This window comes from Lactuca virosa, chromosome 1, assembly GCF_052849685.1.
Source record: "Lactuca virosa cultivar CGN04683 chromosome 1, Lactuca_virosa_CGN04683_v6, whole genome shotgun sequence".
NCBI classification, from domain to species: Eukaryota; Viridiplantae; Streptophyta; class Magnoliopsida; order Asterales; family Asteraceae; genus Lactuca; species Lactuca virosa.
The window spans coordinates 41,211,759-41,226,398 of NC_136426.1; the positions used below are offsets into that span (position 1 = coordinate 41,211,759).

General features: G+C 35.6%; 1 protein-coding gene and 1 long non-coding RNA gene across 2 annotated transcripts; both read left to right on the top strand.

Annotated features, from left to right (window-relative positions):
- Nucleotides 1-414: 414 nt before the first annotated feature.
- Nucleotides 415-2,233, top strand: LOC145110262 (putative cysteine protease RD21B). Its single transcript, XM_079047077.1, has 5 exons — nt 415-997; nt 1,142-1,374; nt 1,473-1,613; nt 1,699-1,928; nt 2,039-2,233. Exons 1-4 carry the CDS (start codon nt 514-516, stop codon nt 1,915-1,917), a joined length of 1,077 nt encoding a protein of 358 aa, XP_078903203.1. The 5' UTR covers nt 415-513; the 3' UTR covers nt 1,918-1,928; nt 2,039-2,233.
- A 1,755-nt stretch (nt 2,234-3,988) lies between these two features.
- Nucleotides 3,989-7,503, top strand: LOC145110426 (uncharacterized). The gene is made up of 2 exons (XR_013709858.1): nt 3,989-4,935; nt 7,032-7,503. It is a non-coding gene; the product is annotated as an uncharacterized LOC145110426 (long non-coding RNA).
- Nucleotides 7,504-14,640: the final 7,137 nt, after the last annotated feature.

The window sequence follows — 14,640 nt, forward strand, 5'->3', positions numbered from 1 at the left end:
AGGCAACCTTACCAAACAACACTCACCTTTCACTACCCTCAAAATATGCAAGAAATAAGATATTGTACTCTACAAAAATATGAAGCATGAAAAAAAAGAGGCGCTTTACTTTCTTTTTCTGCAGGGACTTCACTACACCACTGCACACCAAACAATATGTTGTTCACCGTACCACTGGACATGTCATCTCACCGCTGTGTACGAGACTTGTTCTCCTACTGACTTACTTAAAAAAAGTTAATCTCTAATTATTTAACTATTTTTGGGTAAATACTTTTCAATCCATTATAAATTGGTAAATACTTTTTCCACCTGCTATGCCTTGGTAAAAAACTCATGATTAGACAAGATACTTTTACAGTTTTACTAGTAATACCATAACTGCCAGTGCTATTTGCCCCTTTTGAACAAAGGTCCGACCCTCTTATTAGTTACGGTTATCCCTCCCCTCGCCTATTTCCACTCCATCGTTCTCCTCCCTCTTTCCAATTTTCAGTACAAGAAGCTCCAACAATGAAGCTCCTTTCAATGCCCATTTTCTTGATTTTTGCTCTCTTTTTGGTCTCGTCTGCCATGGACATGTCGATCATAGGCTACGACATCACCCAAACGACCACCGCCGATACCTCCGCGTCGAACTGGCGCACCGACGAAGAAGTCAACGCTATGTACGAGTCCTGGATCGTCAAACATGGTAAATTTTACAACGCCCTGGGAGAGAAGGATAAGAGATTTCAGATCTTTAAAGACAACCTCAAGTACATAGAAGAGCACAACTCCGGTCATCATTCTTACAAGCTTGGACTCAACAAGTTCTCAGATCTGAGCATTGAAGAGTACCGGTTAGGGTACACCGGCGCCATTCCTAAGCGGAAGTCGAACAAGCTGAAGAGTGATCGTTACTCTCCTCTTTCCGGCGATGGCGATGTCCTGCCTGATTTCGTTGACTGGAGGTGCAAAGGCGCCGTCGCTGCCGTCAAAACACAAGGACAATGTGGTGCGTTATTTTATAAAATTAATCGATACCTGATAAGAAAAGTAAACTAAAAATTATAAGAACATGATGGAAGATTTTTAGGCGGACATTTGGGGAAAAGTTGATTAATATGGTGGATTTGGATTCATGTTTGTTGAATGAAAGGGGCTTCGTGGGCATTCTCAGCAATCGGAGCAGTGGAAGGGATAAACCAGATCGTGACAGGTGATCTGATCACACTATCAGAACAACAACTCATTGATTGTGATACATCTAACTATGGATGTGATGGTGGTTTTATTACCGATGCCTTTGATTTCATCATCAAGAATGGCGGAATACACAGTGACAAAGACTATCCCTACACTGCCAAAGATGGAAAATGCCACACTTCCAAGGTACCTATCATATTTCCTTCTACTTATATTATCTTCTCCATATATATGCTTCAAGTTCTTGAGTCTTGACTATTATATTCTGTTTCCAATTTGTTCAGAAAAATACCACACTTGTTTCCATTGATAGTTATGAATATCTTCTGGAGGAAAGCGAGTTAGCATTACAGAAGGCTGTTGCAAACCAGCCTATATCTACTGGTATTGATATCAGTAGCAGGGATTTCATGTTATACAGTTCAGTAAGTAATCCCTCTTTGAATTTAGTGAAACAAGTTAAAAAAAAAGAAAGATGTGATCCATAATCTGTTATTTTTGTTTTGTCAGGGTATCTTTAGTGGTGTATGTGGAGAGTTAGTAAACCATGGTGTAGTTGTAGTTGGATATGGAACTGAAATTGGGAAGGACTACTGGGTGGTGAGGAGCTCATGGGGTGCAGAATGGGGTGAAGAAGGTTATATAAGACTGGAACGCAATATAAAACGGGAAACTGGTAAATGTGGAATAACAATTTTGGCATCTTACCCTATCAAAACGAGTAATTAATAATCCCATAGGTAAAATTATTCTTTCATTTGTTGCATATGTATAGTCCTAGATGTGTCTCCACCATATACATCAATTTTATAATCATTTCAAGTAACATATTTTCTGTTTTGTGTAACAGGGAAAGAAAAACATGACCATTGATCTGATTTGTGTTATTGAAGCTTAACTAGAAACTAATTCATCACCATTGATTATATCAATTGCATTTGAGTGTGACCTTTAATAACGTAACACTCTTATAGCTAAGGGGCCATTTGATAGTTGCCTATTAAGTTGGATGTGATTAAATCAAAGGCTGTTTGAGCTGATTGAATTAGATACAATTTTTTACCAGACTTAATAAGAGACATATCAGAGGTTATGAGACTAAGTCAGACCTAGCTAATTGTAGTATCAAACATTTTGAATATGACAGAGTCAGACCTAGTCTGTTACCAATCTTGATTGATAAGAACCTAGTAAGAGCCAATCTAGTCTATTACCAATCTAATTAGAACCTAGTAAGAGGCATATCAAACAATCCATAAGTGTACAAGTCTATATCATACACACAAGGTATAGAAAATAATTCAATGTGAAATCTATATAGTTCAATCTCTCATTTCATATTGTTGTGGCTTTCCATATTTTTAACAATTGATTATAGTAGATTCACACATCTCTTTACACGACCAACCAATCTTAAGCATTAGCATGTTCATGTCACTTTAGATCTTAGGGAGGAGGGAGTCCTTCCCTCCGAACCCACTCAATCCACCGCCACATCAAATTTTTATTCTCTTTTCTCTTTTATCTTTTCCAACCTACAACATATGGAAACCCTATCTTTTTTAATTCACTCAAGCCACTCAATTAAAAACATACAAAAAAAATTAATGTACAAGTCTTAAAACACATAGTACAAGAAAAAAAAAGAGAAAAAAATAGAGTACAGAGAAAAAAGGAAACGGCTTCCTCAAATGGCTGAAGAGTACTAATTCTTCAAACCACTCCAACCCAAAGCTTGAAGGGTCCTATCTTGGACCCAAAGCTTGAAGGGTCCTATTTTGGAGGTACCGGTGATACCTCCCCTCAAAAACACATGATACTCACCTCCCTTATAATGAAAGTCACATCTTGAAATATGCTAATTTGGTGTCAATGGAAGACTTTAAATACCACTACACGGTTTTGTTACAATTATAAAATTTTATGATTATAGCAACGGAAGTTAAACATGACTGAATTGATAGTTGTCCAGGAGATTGACGATTAAAATATGAATACTAAATATTAAACCCAAGGAATCATGCACTTGATAATTAAAAATCACTCTTTCTTAGCCCGGACGGTATGGTGTGCGGGGAGGGGTGCGGGAACACCGCACCGTCGGTGCGGGAAACGAAGCGCGGGAAGGAGGGTGGGGGGTGGGGATGCCGCTTTTTCACTCCTCATTTGATTCGTCCGTTATTTTTTTTTATTCAAACGGCTATATAGCCGTTAATATATATATATATATATATATATATATATATATATATATATATATATATATATATATATATATATATATATATATATATATGGAAAAGTGAATATACCCTTAAGGGTACATAAGCTTAGGTACCTAAACTCACTATACTACATCGTTTTGTGTCATATATATACATTATAATTGTCCAATGTTTTTATAATTCAACTTCTAAGTTGATTTACTTCAAAGATTTTTATAAATTTCACATTTATTGTCATTTTATATAATTTTCATTTTAAACTATAATATATATAGTTTAGTAGTGTTCGACAAAAAGATGTGATGTAAGAGGAAAATAATAGTGAAATTTTGGAAATCTTGAAATTAATCAAATTAGGGGTTGGATTTTAAGAACATTATAATAGATATATCAAACAAAATGACATATTATAGTGGATTTGGGTACCTAAACTTATATACCATTAAGGATATATTCACTTTTCCCACATATATATATATATATATATATATATATATATATATATATATATATATATATATATATATATATATATATATATATATATATATATATTCCTTTTATTAAACTATAAATACCACAACATCCAACCATTTTTTTAACCTATACCTTATAATTCTCTCCAAAAAAGATTAATCAAAATGTCATCATCTAATCATCCGATTCGACGGCTCTAGAGGAGGCTAAGTTTATCGGTTCCGTCATGGCGAAAACGGTTGCATACTTTCAAAACCGAGTAGGCGAAACATCACGTGCACGATCTAAACCAAGAAAGTCGCAGTTGCGTAAAAATCACGAAGCCGAACACGATCGTCTTATAGAAGAGTACTTACAAATCTTGAACTTATTTCACTTAATCAATCATTTACTTATTGCTTTATTCTATAGTTTAAATCATTGCTTATAAATTCCCCCCATCCTGTGACCATTTTTGTACCTTACGCAAAAAGGTATAAACACTTGTCCCGTGTCTCTGTGGATCGACCCTACTTACCTTGTACTACGTTTTTAGTGCATAGTAGTAGTGTTTAAGGAGTCATTTGTACCCTTTATTTGTTGGGTTTGACACGCCTAACAAATTGGCGCCGTTGCCGGGGACACGGTGTTACTAATTGTTTATGCCAAGCATTTTGTGAGCAGGTGTTTTTAAAAAAAAGAAAAAAAAATCAGGTAGAAGATAAGTTTTCAATTGAAGGAAGTGGCGAGAAGGTTAATGTGTTGTAAAGGCCCACCTACTTAGAACAAAGCACATTCAGGGGCCAGGTCGAGCCAACGACTTAAAACAAGGGCAGCTAACCGGGAGGCAACCCGGAGTTTTTTTTTTTTTTTTTTTTTTTTTTTTCTTTCTTTTAAAACTTTTTAGTCTTTGGTAAATTTCAATTTTTTTAATGTCCCAAATGGTTTTAAACTTATTTTTTATGCCTAGATATTGAATCTCCGGCTCCAAAAATACTTCACGAATAGCTTGGGGAGGATGAAGAGGAGGTTCACACAACAATTGCGAGGCTCCAAGAACGATTCAGTAAATTCTTTCCATATCTTTAATCGTTCATATTTTACTTAAAATCCAATTGGTGTGCATTTGTGACTGTTTTGGACCCATTCCCAACCCATCTACCATCCTCCACCACCCCTGATAATTAGATGGTTTAGCTCTCTCCAAGCATCGAGGACAATGTTTATTTTAAGCTTGGGGAGGGGAATCCATCCATGCATAAATTCCGTTGCATGTAGGTTGCATTAATTTTGTACATATTGCATTAATTTTTATTTTCTTGTTCATTTTTCTGCATAGAAAATTTTTCAAAAACCAAAAAGATTTTCTTTCTATTCTAATTTTTATTATTTTCTTTGCATTTTGTTTGCATCCAAATTTTTGCATTGCATTCTTTGAAGAAAAAAAAAACAATTGATCCAATCCCAAGCAACCGAATCTTTTCAAAATAGTTGAGCTGGTAAATGAGTCATGTGCCTTGAAATTGACTTGCTCTTTTTATTGAAAAATCTAAAAGCAAGTTAATCACACACGAACACACCTCCCGAAGCTACTTGTGCAAAACAGAAAGTGAGAAGATTGTCAACATTGGAGCATAACAGCAGGTATGAGTTAATTCTTTGGGACATATGACTGGTCTTATGAGTAGTAAGTGCTCAATTAAACTTAAAATGTCAAATAAAAAAAATAAAAAAAGAATGCAAAATTTCAATGTCCCGAGCCTTCCAGCGCTCTAAAAAGTCCTTTCTACTCATTCCCTTTTATATACCCTGCTTGGGGACATAACTTTCAACTATACTTACGGGTCTTTGCATGTTAACCTTTAGTCCCCTGAAAAATGTCTTAGAAGTCCTCACGGTAATAGACCGTGAGATGTCCCACAATAGAAAAGTCAAGGACGAAAATATAAAGAAATTGGCCAAATAAATAAATAAATTAATAAGAGTGTTATGTGTTAAATTAGTTATTTGTATTTGTGTTACTTGAAAAAAAAAAAAAAAAAAAAAAAAACTATTATTAAGTTATCTGTGACCTTTGGGATTCGAACAAGTAAACTCTGAGGGGTGTTTTACATCTAATCGTCTAAAGCTAAATTGTTTGGGACTGATTGAGTTGAAAATTCGTTACATGGGTTCCATAGAAAGTCATGAACTTAATAATAGCAAATAAAGCTAATCTGTGGCCTTTGAGGTTCGGGCAAGTAAACCCGAGGGATCTCTTTAAATCTAGCACACTAAGGTCATTTGATTTGGATGTGTTGGTTGGAAGCCCGTTACACGGATTTCAAAGAAAGCCATGAGCTTTATTTGTAAAAAATATAATTAAGAAGTTTGTATATAATTGTGTTTATAGTTTAATTGAATATTGTGTTTAGGAAAAATACTTGGCTGTCAAAAGATTCCCTTGGACTTGGATTTGAACTTATGACATTGGACTGAATGTTAATTACTTTGACTGGTGCAAGTGGTTTGAAGTTTGTAACCAATCTGGATAAATATTAGGGAATTTTTAGAAAAGATTTTTCAGAAAAAGATTGTTGTTGATCAACAAATAGCTGGAATCGGGCATTGTTATATTTTATGAAACAAATATGGTTGAGCATGTTTTGTCACATATAATTTCACGAGAGTAAGACCATAATTTGTTCCAAGAATTCACTTGATGATATTGAAAGGGAATTAGTGTTGTGATCTTTGATTCTGTTGAGTTGTATTAGGGAGTGGCCAAAGTCTTATTTCTATTATCATATAATATTTTGAGACTAAAGCCAAGTTGACTCAAGGCATGACAGGTACATTCTCAACTATGGTACAAAACAGGGTTAATTGGGTTGGATCTTTTCATGTTTGTTTTGATTTCATGCATTAAGTTTCAAATAGTTTTAACTTTAATTTTCTTTTCTTCTATTCTATTTTATTTTCTCTAGTTTAAATCTTCTTGTTCTTTCTTGAGGACAAGAAAGGTTTAAGCTTGGGGAGATTTGTTAGGTGCATTTCATGTACCCATTTTGTAGCTTTATTTCATAAAAGTACATTGCATATAGGCTTAAAGTCATGCATTTTGCATGTTTTTCGGGATTTTTCATGAGGCAATTTCATTCAAATACTTTTGTGATATTTCAGGGACTTTTGGAGGTAGGATATTGTTGGAGGAGGTAAATAAAAGTTGCGGACAAAATTTCAGGACTTGCGGAGCACCGAGGAGCAAGATATCAAAGAAATGAAGATTTTGGCTTTACAGACGTTTACACGGCCGTGTAAATAGAAGCCTTGCGTTTACACGGCCGTGTAAACGTAGATTTCTGCACAGTGTATTTTTGCGTTTACGCGGGCGCGTAAACGACAGTGTTAATTTACGCGGGCCGTGTAAACGTAAATGCGGGTTTTAAAGCAGTTTTTCACCATTCTTAAAGGGAAAAACCAATTTTTTTAAGAGGGGGTCGACTTTTGGAGTAGAGAATGCGATTTTCTTGAGGATTTTGAAGTTGATTAACACTTGGGAACATTTGATTTCATTTTGTAAGAACTTTAATTTCATTTTCTAGATTTGTGATCTTGTTCTAGTCATGAGTGGCTAGAACCCTAGATTCTCCAACTTTATGTCTTGACTTCTAGTTGTGATTTCAATCATATGACTTGATGTTTTCTTTCAATTTTCTATCTAGTGAATTTGATTTTGTTTCAATCGAATGTTTGATTCTAATTGTGATTCTTATTGGCCATTTGAATTAGGGTTAGATCATTCAAGTTATCTAATTGCAAAATCCGTAATTGCTTTGTAAATTGGACTAGGTAACAAGCACTAAACTGATTTCTATTGAATGAATTTAGTGTAAATCTTATTCACACATTCTTATGCTCCCGAGCTTATGAGGAGTATTGAGTGTTGTTGGGAACATTCACATAAAGTTTAATGCAATCTTTCAACCTAATTCTAAGAGTTTGTTTAGATTAGATTGGTAAGGTTAGGATTAATCAAAGAGCTTGTTTTGGTTAATTATTGTGGTGAATGGGAAGTGTTAGAGCTTATTAACACTTTCAAGTACCAACTTAGATAGAATTAAACAAATATCTTGTCATCCATGGAATCACATTGCTAATTTGTCTTGCATAGAGTTGGAGTACTTACAAATCTTGAACTTATTTCACTTAATCAATCATTTACTTATTGCTTTATTCTATAGTTTAAATCATTGCTTATAAATTCCCCCCATCCTGTGACCATTTTTGTACCTTACGCAAAAAGGTATAAACACTTGTCCCGTGTCTCTGTGGATCGACCCTACTTACCTTGTACTACGTTTTTAGTGCATAGTAGTAGTGTTTAAGGAGTCATTTGTACCCTTTATTTGTTGGGTTTGACACGCCTAACACCGGTATTCAACGATATCTACTTTGGAAAGTCGCACGATGTACCTTTTCAAGCAAATGAGGTAGCATATAAGCGTGGATACTATCTTACTGACGGTATATATCCTCCCTTGTCTGTTTTTGTGAAATCGTTTACATGTCCTAACGACCCGAAAAGGAAAAAGTTTAAAGAGGCGCAAGAGTCAGCTAGGAAGGATGTGGAGCGAACATTTGGTGTACTTAAGAGACGTTGGCAAGTACTAGCAGCCGGGGCAAGGTTATATGAAGTGAAAAGGTTACAACACGTAATGCATGCATGTATCATATTGCATAATATGATTCTTGAAGACGAAGGAAGAGCAATATATTGGTACAACGAAAATGAAGTTTTGCCAAATGTCGAAGGAGTAGCCGTTGGTACATAAGAGTATAGGGCAAATAGAAGAGAAGTACACAATCGCAACATTCATCACGCCCTTCGTGCTGATTTGGTGGAGCACGTTTATAAGACTCATATTCAGCCCCGATAGAGTTTTCTCATGATGATTTGTTTGACGAATCAGACGAGGATTCTAATATGTTCGTCGAGAGCGAAGATTCCGATGACGAGAGTGACGTTCGGGAGAATGATGAAGACGATGAGGTCGATAAAAAAACGCTGATTCCGAGTCATGTATTTTGTTTTTTTTTTTTTCAAATTAGGATATTAATTATGTTTTCTATGTTGTGGTTTGTTTGATTTTTTGTTTGCGTCTTTTTTTTTAATTTTTTTTATTTTCTACTTATTTAAATATTAGGTTTAATGTAATTTTTATTTTAATTAATGAAATGCTTTTTATTTTTAATTAAATTTTATGTTTATTATTAATTTAAAAATTATAAATCATAAAAAAGAATTAATTTTATTTAAAAAATAAAAAAAACAAAATAGTGATGGAAACTTCCGACCCATTTTTTGAGTTTAAGAGAGGGAAAGGAAAGTGAGAGAAAGAGTGTGATGTGGTATACAAAAAATGAGTTTCCCTCCCACTCCCTCTAGTCTTATGGGTCGAAGGCAAAGTAACATTTATCTAATGTCTCCCACCATGGGTCATGGGTGAGACTTATTTGAATACACTCTCGACTTACCATTTTGTTTATAGAGAACAAAAATTATAAATTTTTATATATTTATTTTTTCTGATAAAAATTAAACCCTAAAATAGATAGTGGCGGTGATATTTGTTTTGAAAAGATGATTTTTACAGTGTGTTAAAACAAAAAAAAGTCCAATAATTATTGGATATTGTGCAAATTATAATAGCTTTTTATTTTATGTTATTAGCCCAATTGTGTATTCAATAATTTATACAAAAGAATAGTAAGTCGTATAATTTGAAAGACTCACGTCAATCCATCATAAGAAATATACGTGGGAGGTGAATCGTCGAATACTGACAATATTTCTAGTGTTTCAGAATTCGAACTTTAAACATCATATATATAAATATTCCACTTCTTAACCACTTCAATCTCGTCGTAATAATAGTAGTTTATATAAGTAGATAAGTATATGATAATGTCATAAAATTAAAGTTAAAGTAGCAAGCGGCAAAATTAAATATTGAATCCAATGAACTACATTATGATCATTGCATTATTTTCACTTTGCTGTAATTTCACGTGATGTATTTGTATGTTTTTCACGTTTCAATCGAAAATAATATGATGAAATATTAGACCACCCCATCAAGGGCTTTTAAAACAACTTGCAATGCCACGTATTCCAATTTAGAAGCCATGTAGACCAACACCTTTCAAATATTGAAAGGCTTGCGATTGCAAATTTAATATTAAACAATGTTTTCTATTTTAATATATAATTTATTTAATCACCCTTTTATTATATTAACCTATTATTATATATATGGAAGTTTTAGTTATTTGATTTTCCTAATTTACGTTTTCCTTTCGTGTTCTCTTATATGTTTAATATACTAATTTTAGTTTGAAAGTTAATTATTATTTGATTAACAAATATTAGTAACTATTGTTTATTTAAAAAATATATAAGCATGGGCACGGATGGAGGGACAAAGTGGACAGTTGCACAATACTCAATTTTTTGGGGAATTTTTTTTATTATGTTATATATGTATATATATTTATTAAAAAATAAAAAACTTATAATAGCAATAAGAGTCATTTTATTCTGGTTCGTCCAGAGCATTTGAGCATATTTATATCCTCAGAATCGGCCATGTATATAAGCATATGACATGTATTTTCATAATCATGCAAAAATAACTAATAGATCCGGAAATCATCAACCGCAAACAAATTTGGTTGAAGAGATTCGGGACCGATTTGGAGACGAAGAAAACGGAGATTAATATTGTAATATTCGTTTTGTGATTCATGCTTTTGTAACATCTTAATATTTAAATATTTAATAAAGTAAACTAAATTTAATATTTATTATTATTTTGTTATTTTATATTTAAAAATATTATTCTAGTTATAAATATTTGAATTTATGTTTATTTTCTATTGAGTAATTATTAATATTTAATATATAAGATATATGTTAAAAAAAGATAAAGTAATTGTTGATGTGGTAGTGAGACCACTTTTAAAAGATGAATGACACTCATGTAAAAGTAACTATCAAAGCTGATATGACGTGTTTGAAAGATGAGTGACATTTGATTGATGTGGATGACATTATAAGTATACTTTTTATTCGGTAAAAAAAGTAGGATATTCGTTAAACTAATTATTATTTTAAAAAGTTTTAAAATGAAAATTCTTTAAGACCAACCAATTTATTTGGAATGTAGCATTCTAGATTCAAGGAAACGCCTCAAGTCTATTTGTATGGTCCCTTCGTATATATGGGACCCACAACTTATATCGGAATAGCATTTCGAGAAAATCTAAAAAAAATGCACTCAGTTTGTGGAGTATTTATTTATTTTTTTGGAGAAACTCTATGGATTCCACGAACCAAATTAGTTTACATGTTTATCTACTTAAACTTTATGTCATAATGTGTAAAGCACATGTTCAAAATGCGAAAAACATCTTCAAAATACAAAAAATAGATCCGGAATGCATGTCTAAAATATAAATATAAACTCAAAACTTATCTTGGAATAAGAAGAATGGATTTTATAATGAAGAACTATATGTTTGTTTATCACAGTCTTCAACATCTACAGTTGTACCACATCCACTAGTAGAATATGAAGTGATACATTGAGGTTAGAGAACATGATCTTGTTGATACAACTGAGTTAGAATTGATTCATGATTTTTACCGTGTGCAAGAGAAATTGTTAAAATTGGAAATTCTGTCATGACATTCTAAAGCCGAGAAGCATAAAAGGTAATCACATTATAATATGCAAGTGCTCGTGATTAGAGTGTTTGAGGATATACAAGAGTTTCTCAACTCAATGAAAAGAATCCAAGAAGCACGTAGGGTGATTGCAAAACTTGAGGAACTACTTGAAATGACTGAAACTGTGTTCAACTTAATTGAAAGCTACATGCAATTGTTTGATGTTCACCGTATGCAAGTCCTAAGTTTTGTGGATATCTCGCATAATGAAAATTGTTTGATGTTCACCGTATGCAAGTCCTAACTTAGCATAAAAGGTAATCACATTATAATATGCAAGTGCTTGTGATTAGAGTGTTTGACGATATACAATAGTTTCTCAACTCAATGAAAAGAATCCAAGAAGCACGTAGGGTGATTGCAAAACTTGAGGAACTACTTGAAATGACTGAAACTCTGTTCAACTTAATTGAAAGCTACATGCAATTGTTTGATGTTCACCGTATGTAAGTCCTAAGTATTGTGATAATCTCGTATAATGAAAATTGTTTGATGTTCACCGTATGCAAGTCCTAACTTGTTATGGTTTGACCACCATAGACCACCATAACATTCCCATCAAACCACCAACAGGTGGTGGTGCTATGAGGGACACAAATTTTCACTTTTGGTGCCATAAAGAACTTAAGGGGTTAAGATGGAAGCTTAACCCTAAAATATACTAAAGTTGGTGTTTCATGTTTAAACCCTAGTTTTATGTCTTTAACAGGTCATGCATTAAGTCATTGGAATAAAGTTCATTAATACACCTTAATAACCTCATAAGTATCCAATTATTATGTCTAAGGTGCTAAGAATAAAACTTAATCATTAAGTCCTGAATGGGACATTAAAAAGTTGCTTAAAAGCTATCATGACTAAATTCCCAAAATCTGTCATTCAACTTCTAAAAATCGTACAAGATCGAGGTTCTCGATCCATCCCGGGGCCACTAAGATGTATTTGGACCTGAAAAGAGATTATTGGTGGCCCTGTATGAAGATGGATGTTGCGTGGTTTGTTGAGAGGTGCTTGACCTGTCGCAGGGTTAAGGCCGAGCACCAGCGTCCGCATGGCAAGTTGCAGCCACTTGAGGTTCCCCAGTGGAAGTGGGAACAGATTTCTATGGATTTCATCACCAAATTGCCGCGGACCACGAGGGGCGTCGATGCAATATGGGTGGTCGTTGACCGGCTGACAAAGAGCGCTCACTTCCTTGCTATCAGTGAGAGCTCTTCCGCAGAGAGACTGGCAGAGATATATGTGAGAGAGGTGGTATCGCGACATGGAGTACCGATCTTGATTGTGTCAGATCGAGATGTACGTTTCACTTCCAGATTCTGGAAGAGATTCCATGAGGAGTTGGGTACGAGGTTGCATTTCAGCACCGCTTACCACCCACAGACGGACGGACAGAGTGAGTGGACGATTCAGACGCTCGAGGACATGCTTCGAGCATGTGTGTTGGACTTCAGAGGAAGTTGGGACACGTACTTACCATTGGCTGAGTTTTCCTATAACAACAGCCACCATTCGAGTATTGGTATGCCTCCCTTCGAGTTGTTGTATGGGAGGAGGTTTCGGACTCCCATCTGCTGGGGAGAGGTAGGGCAGCGAGTGATGGGTAGCACTGAGATAGTGCTCCAGACGACTGAGCAGATACAACAGGTCAGACAAAGGTTGCTGACAGCTCAGAGTCGCCAGAAAAGTTATGCGGATAGGCGACGATCCGAGCTCGAGTTTCAGGTTGGTGACTTCGTACTCCTGAAGGTATCTCCTTGGAAAGGAGTGATCCGATTCAGGAAGAGGGGCAAGCTGGGGCCCCGGTACATTGGTCCTTTCAGGGTGACCGCGAGGGTGGGCAGGGTAGCGTATCGTTTAGATCTACCTGCGGAGTTGATCCAGATACATGATACCTTCTACGTGTCTCAGTTGAGGAAGTGTATAGCCCACGAGTCGGCGGTAGTGCCACTAGAGGATATTCAGGTGGATGCGAGCCTGAATTATGTTGAGAGGCCGATCGCGATCCTGGATCGGAGGATCAAGGTTCTGAGGAACAAGGAGGTGCCCCTGGTTCAGGTCCAGTGGCAACATCGGAGAGGGTCCGAGCTGACTTGGGAGCCGGAGTTGGAGATGCGGGAGCAGCATCCAGAGTTGTTTGCAGAGCGAGACTTCGAGGGCGAAGTCTGATTCTAGTGGGGGAGAATTGTAACATCCGGAATTCCAGGTATCATATTTTAATTATTTAGTTTGTGTCAAGAAGAGGGACTCGACGAGTTGACGCCTAGACTCGTCGAGTAGGATCGCAAATCCTGACTGGATTTAATGAATGGACTCGACGAGTCGGCAAGTTGACTCGACGAGTCCGCGCCGTGGACAGAAACCCTAAATCCTCGGGCATGTGCCCTATTTAAGGGATCTTATGGCCCTCATTTGCGGCCACCTTCACCCTTGAGAGCACCAGAGAACCTGAGAGCTTTGTGAGTGAGAAAAGAAGCCATTTTCTTCATTTCTAGTGTGATTTTGCAAGAAAGAAGGAAGGAGGGAAAGCTAGGTAGATTGAGGAGCTCAGATCTACTACCATTTGATTAGAAGAGGCTGCTAGAGGTATAAATCTATGCTCATTCTCGTGTATATGGTGATCTACTTGAATTTAGGGTTTTCTTATGCCTTCTTTAGCTTGGATTCGAAGCATATGAGGTCCCAAGCTGGAATTATTCTTAGATCTGGACCTTAAGAGGTCCAGAGAGTCCTAACTATCCTGCTTTATGCTATTCCTTTGGATATATGAACCTAGGTTGCCATTTTAGAAGCTATTTCACCAAAAGAAGCCCTATGAGTGTTGCATGAGTGTAAAGGTTGGACCTTTACGTGATTATTATGTATTGGAAGGTCAGATCTATAGGTTAGAGAAGCAGATCTGACCTCAGAAGGTCTTTTGAGTGTTGCCATGGAGGGAACTCGCCGAGTCCATAAGGGGACTCGACGAGTCGAGTCGGGTTGCCCCGCGTTTTGTGACCA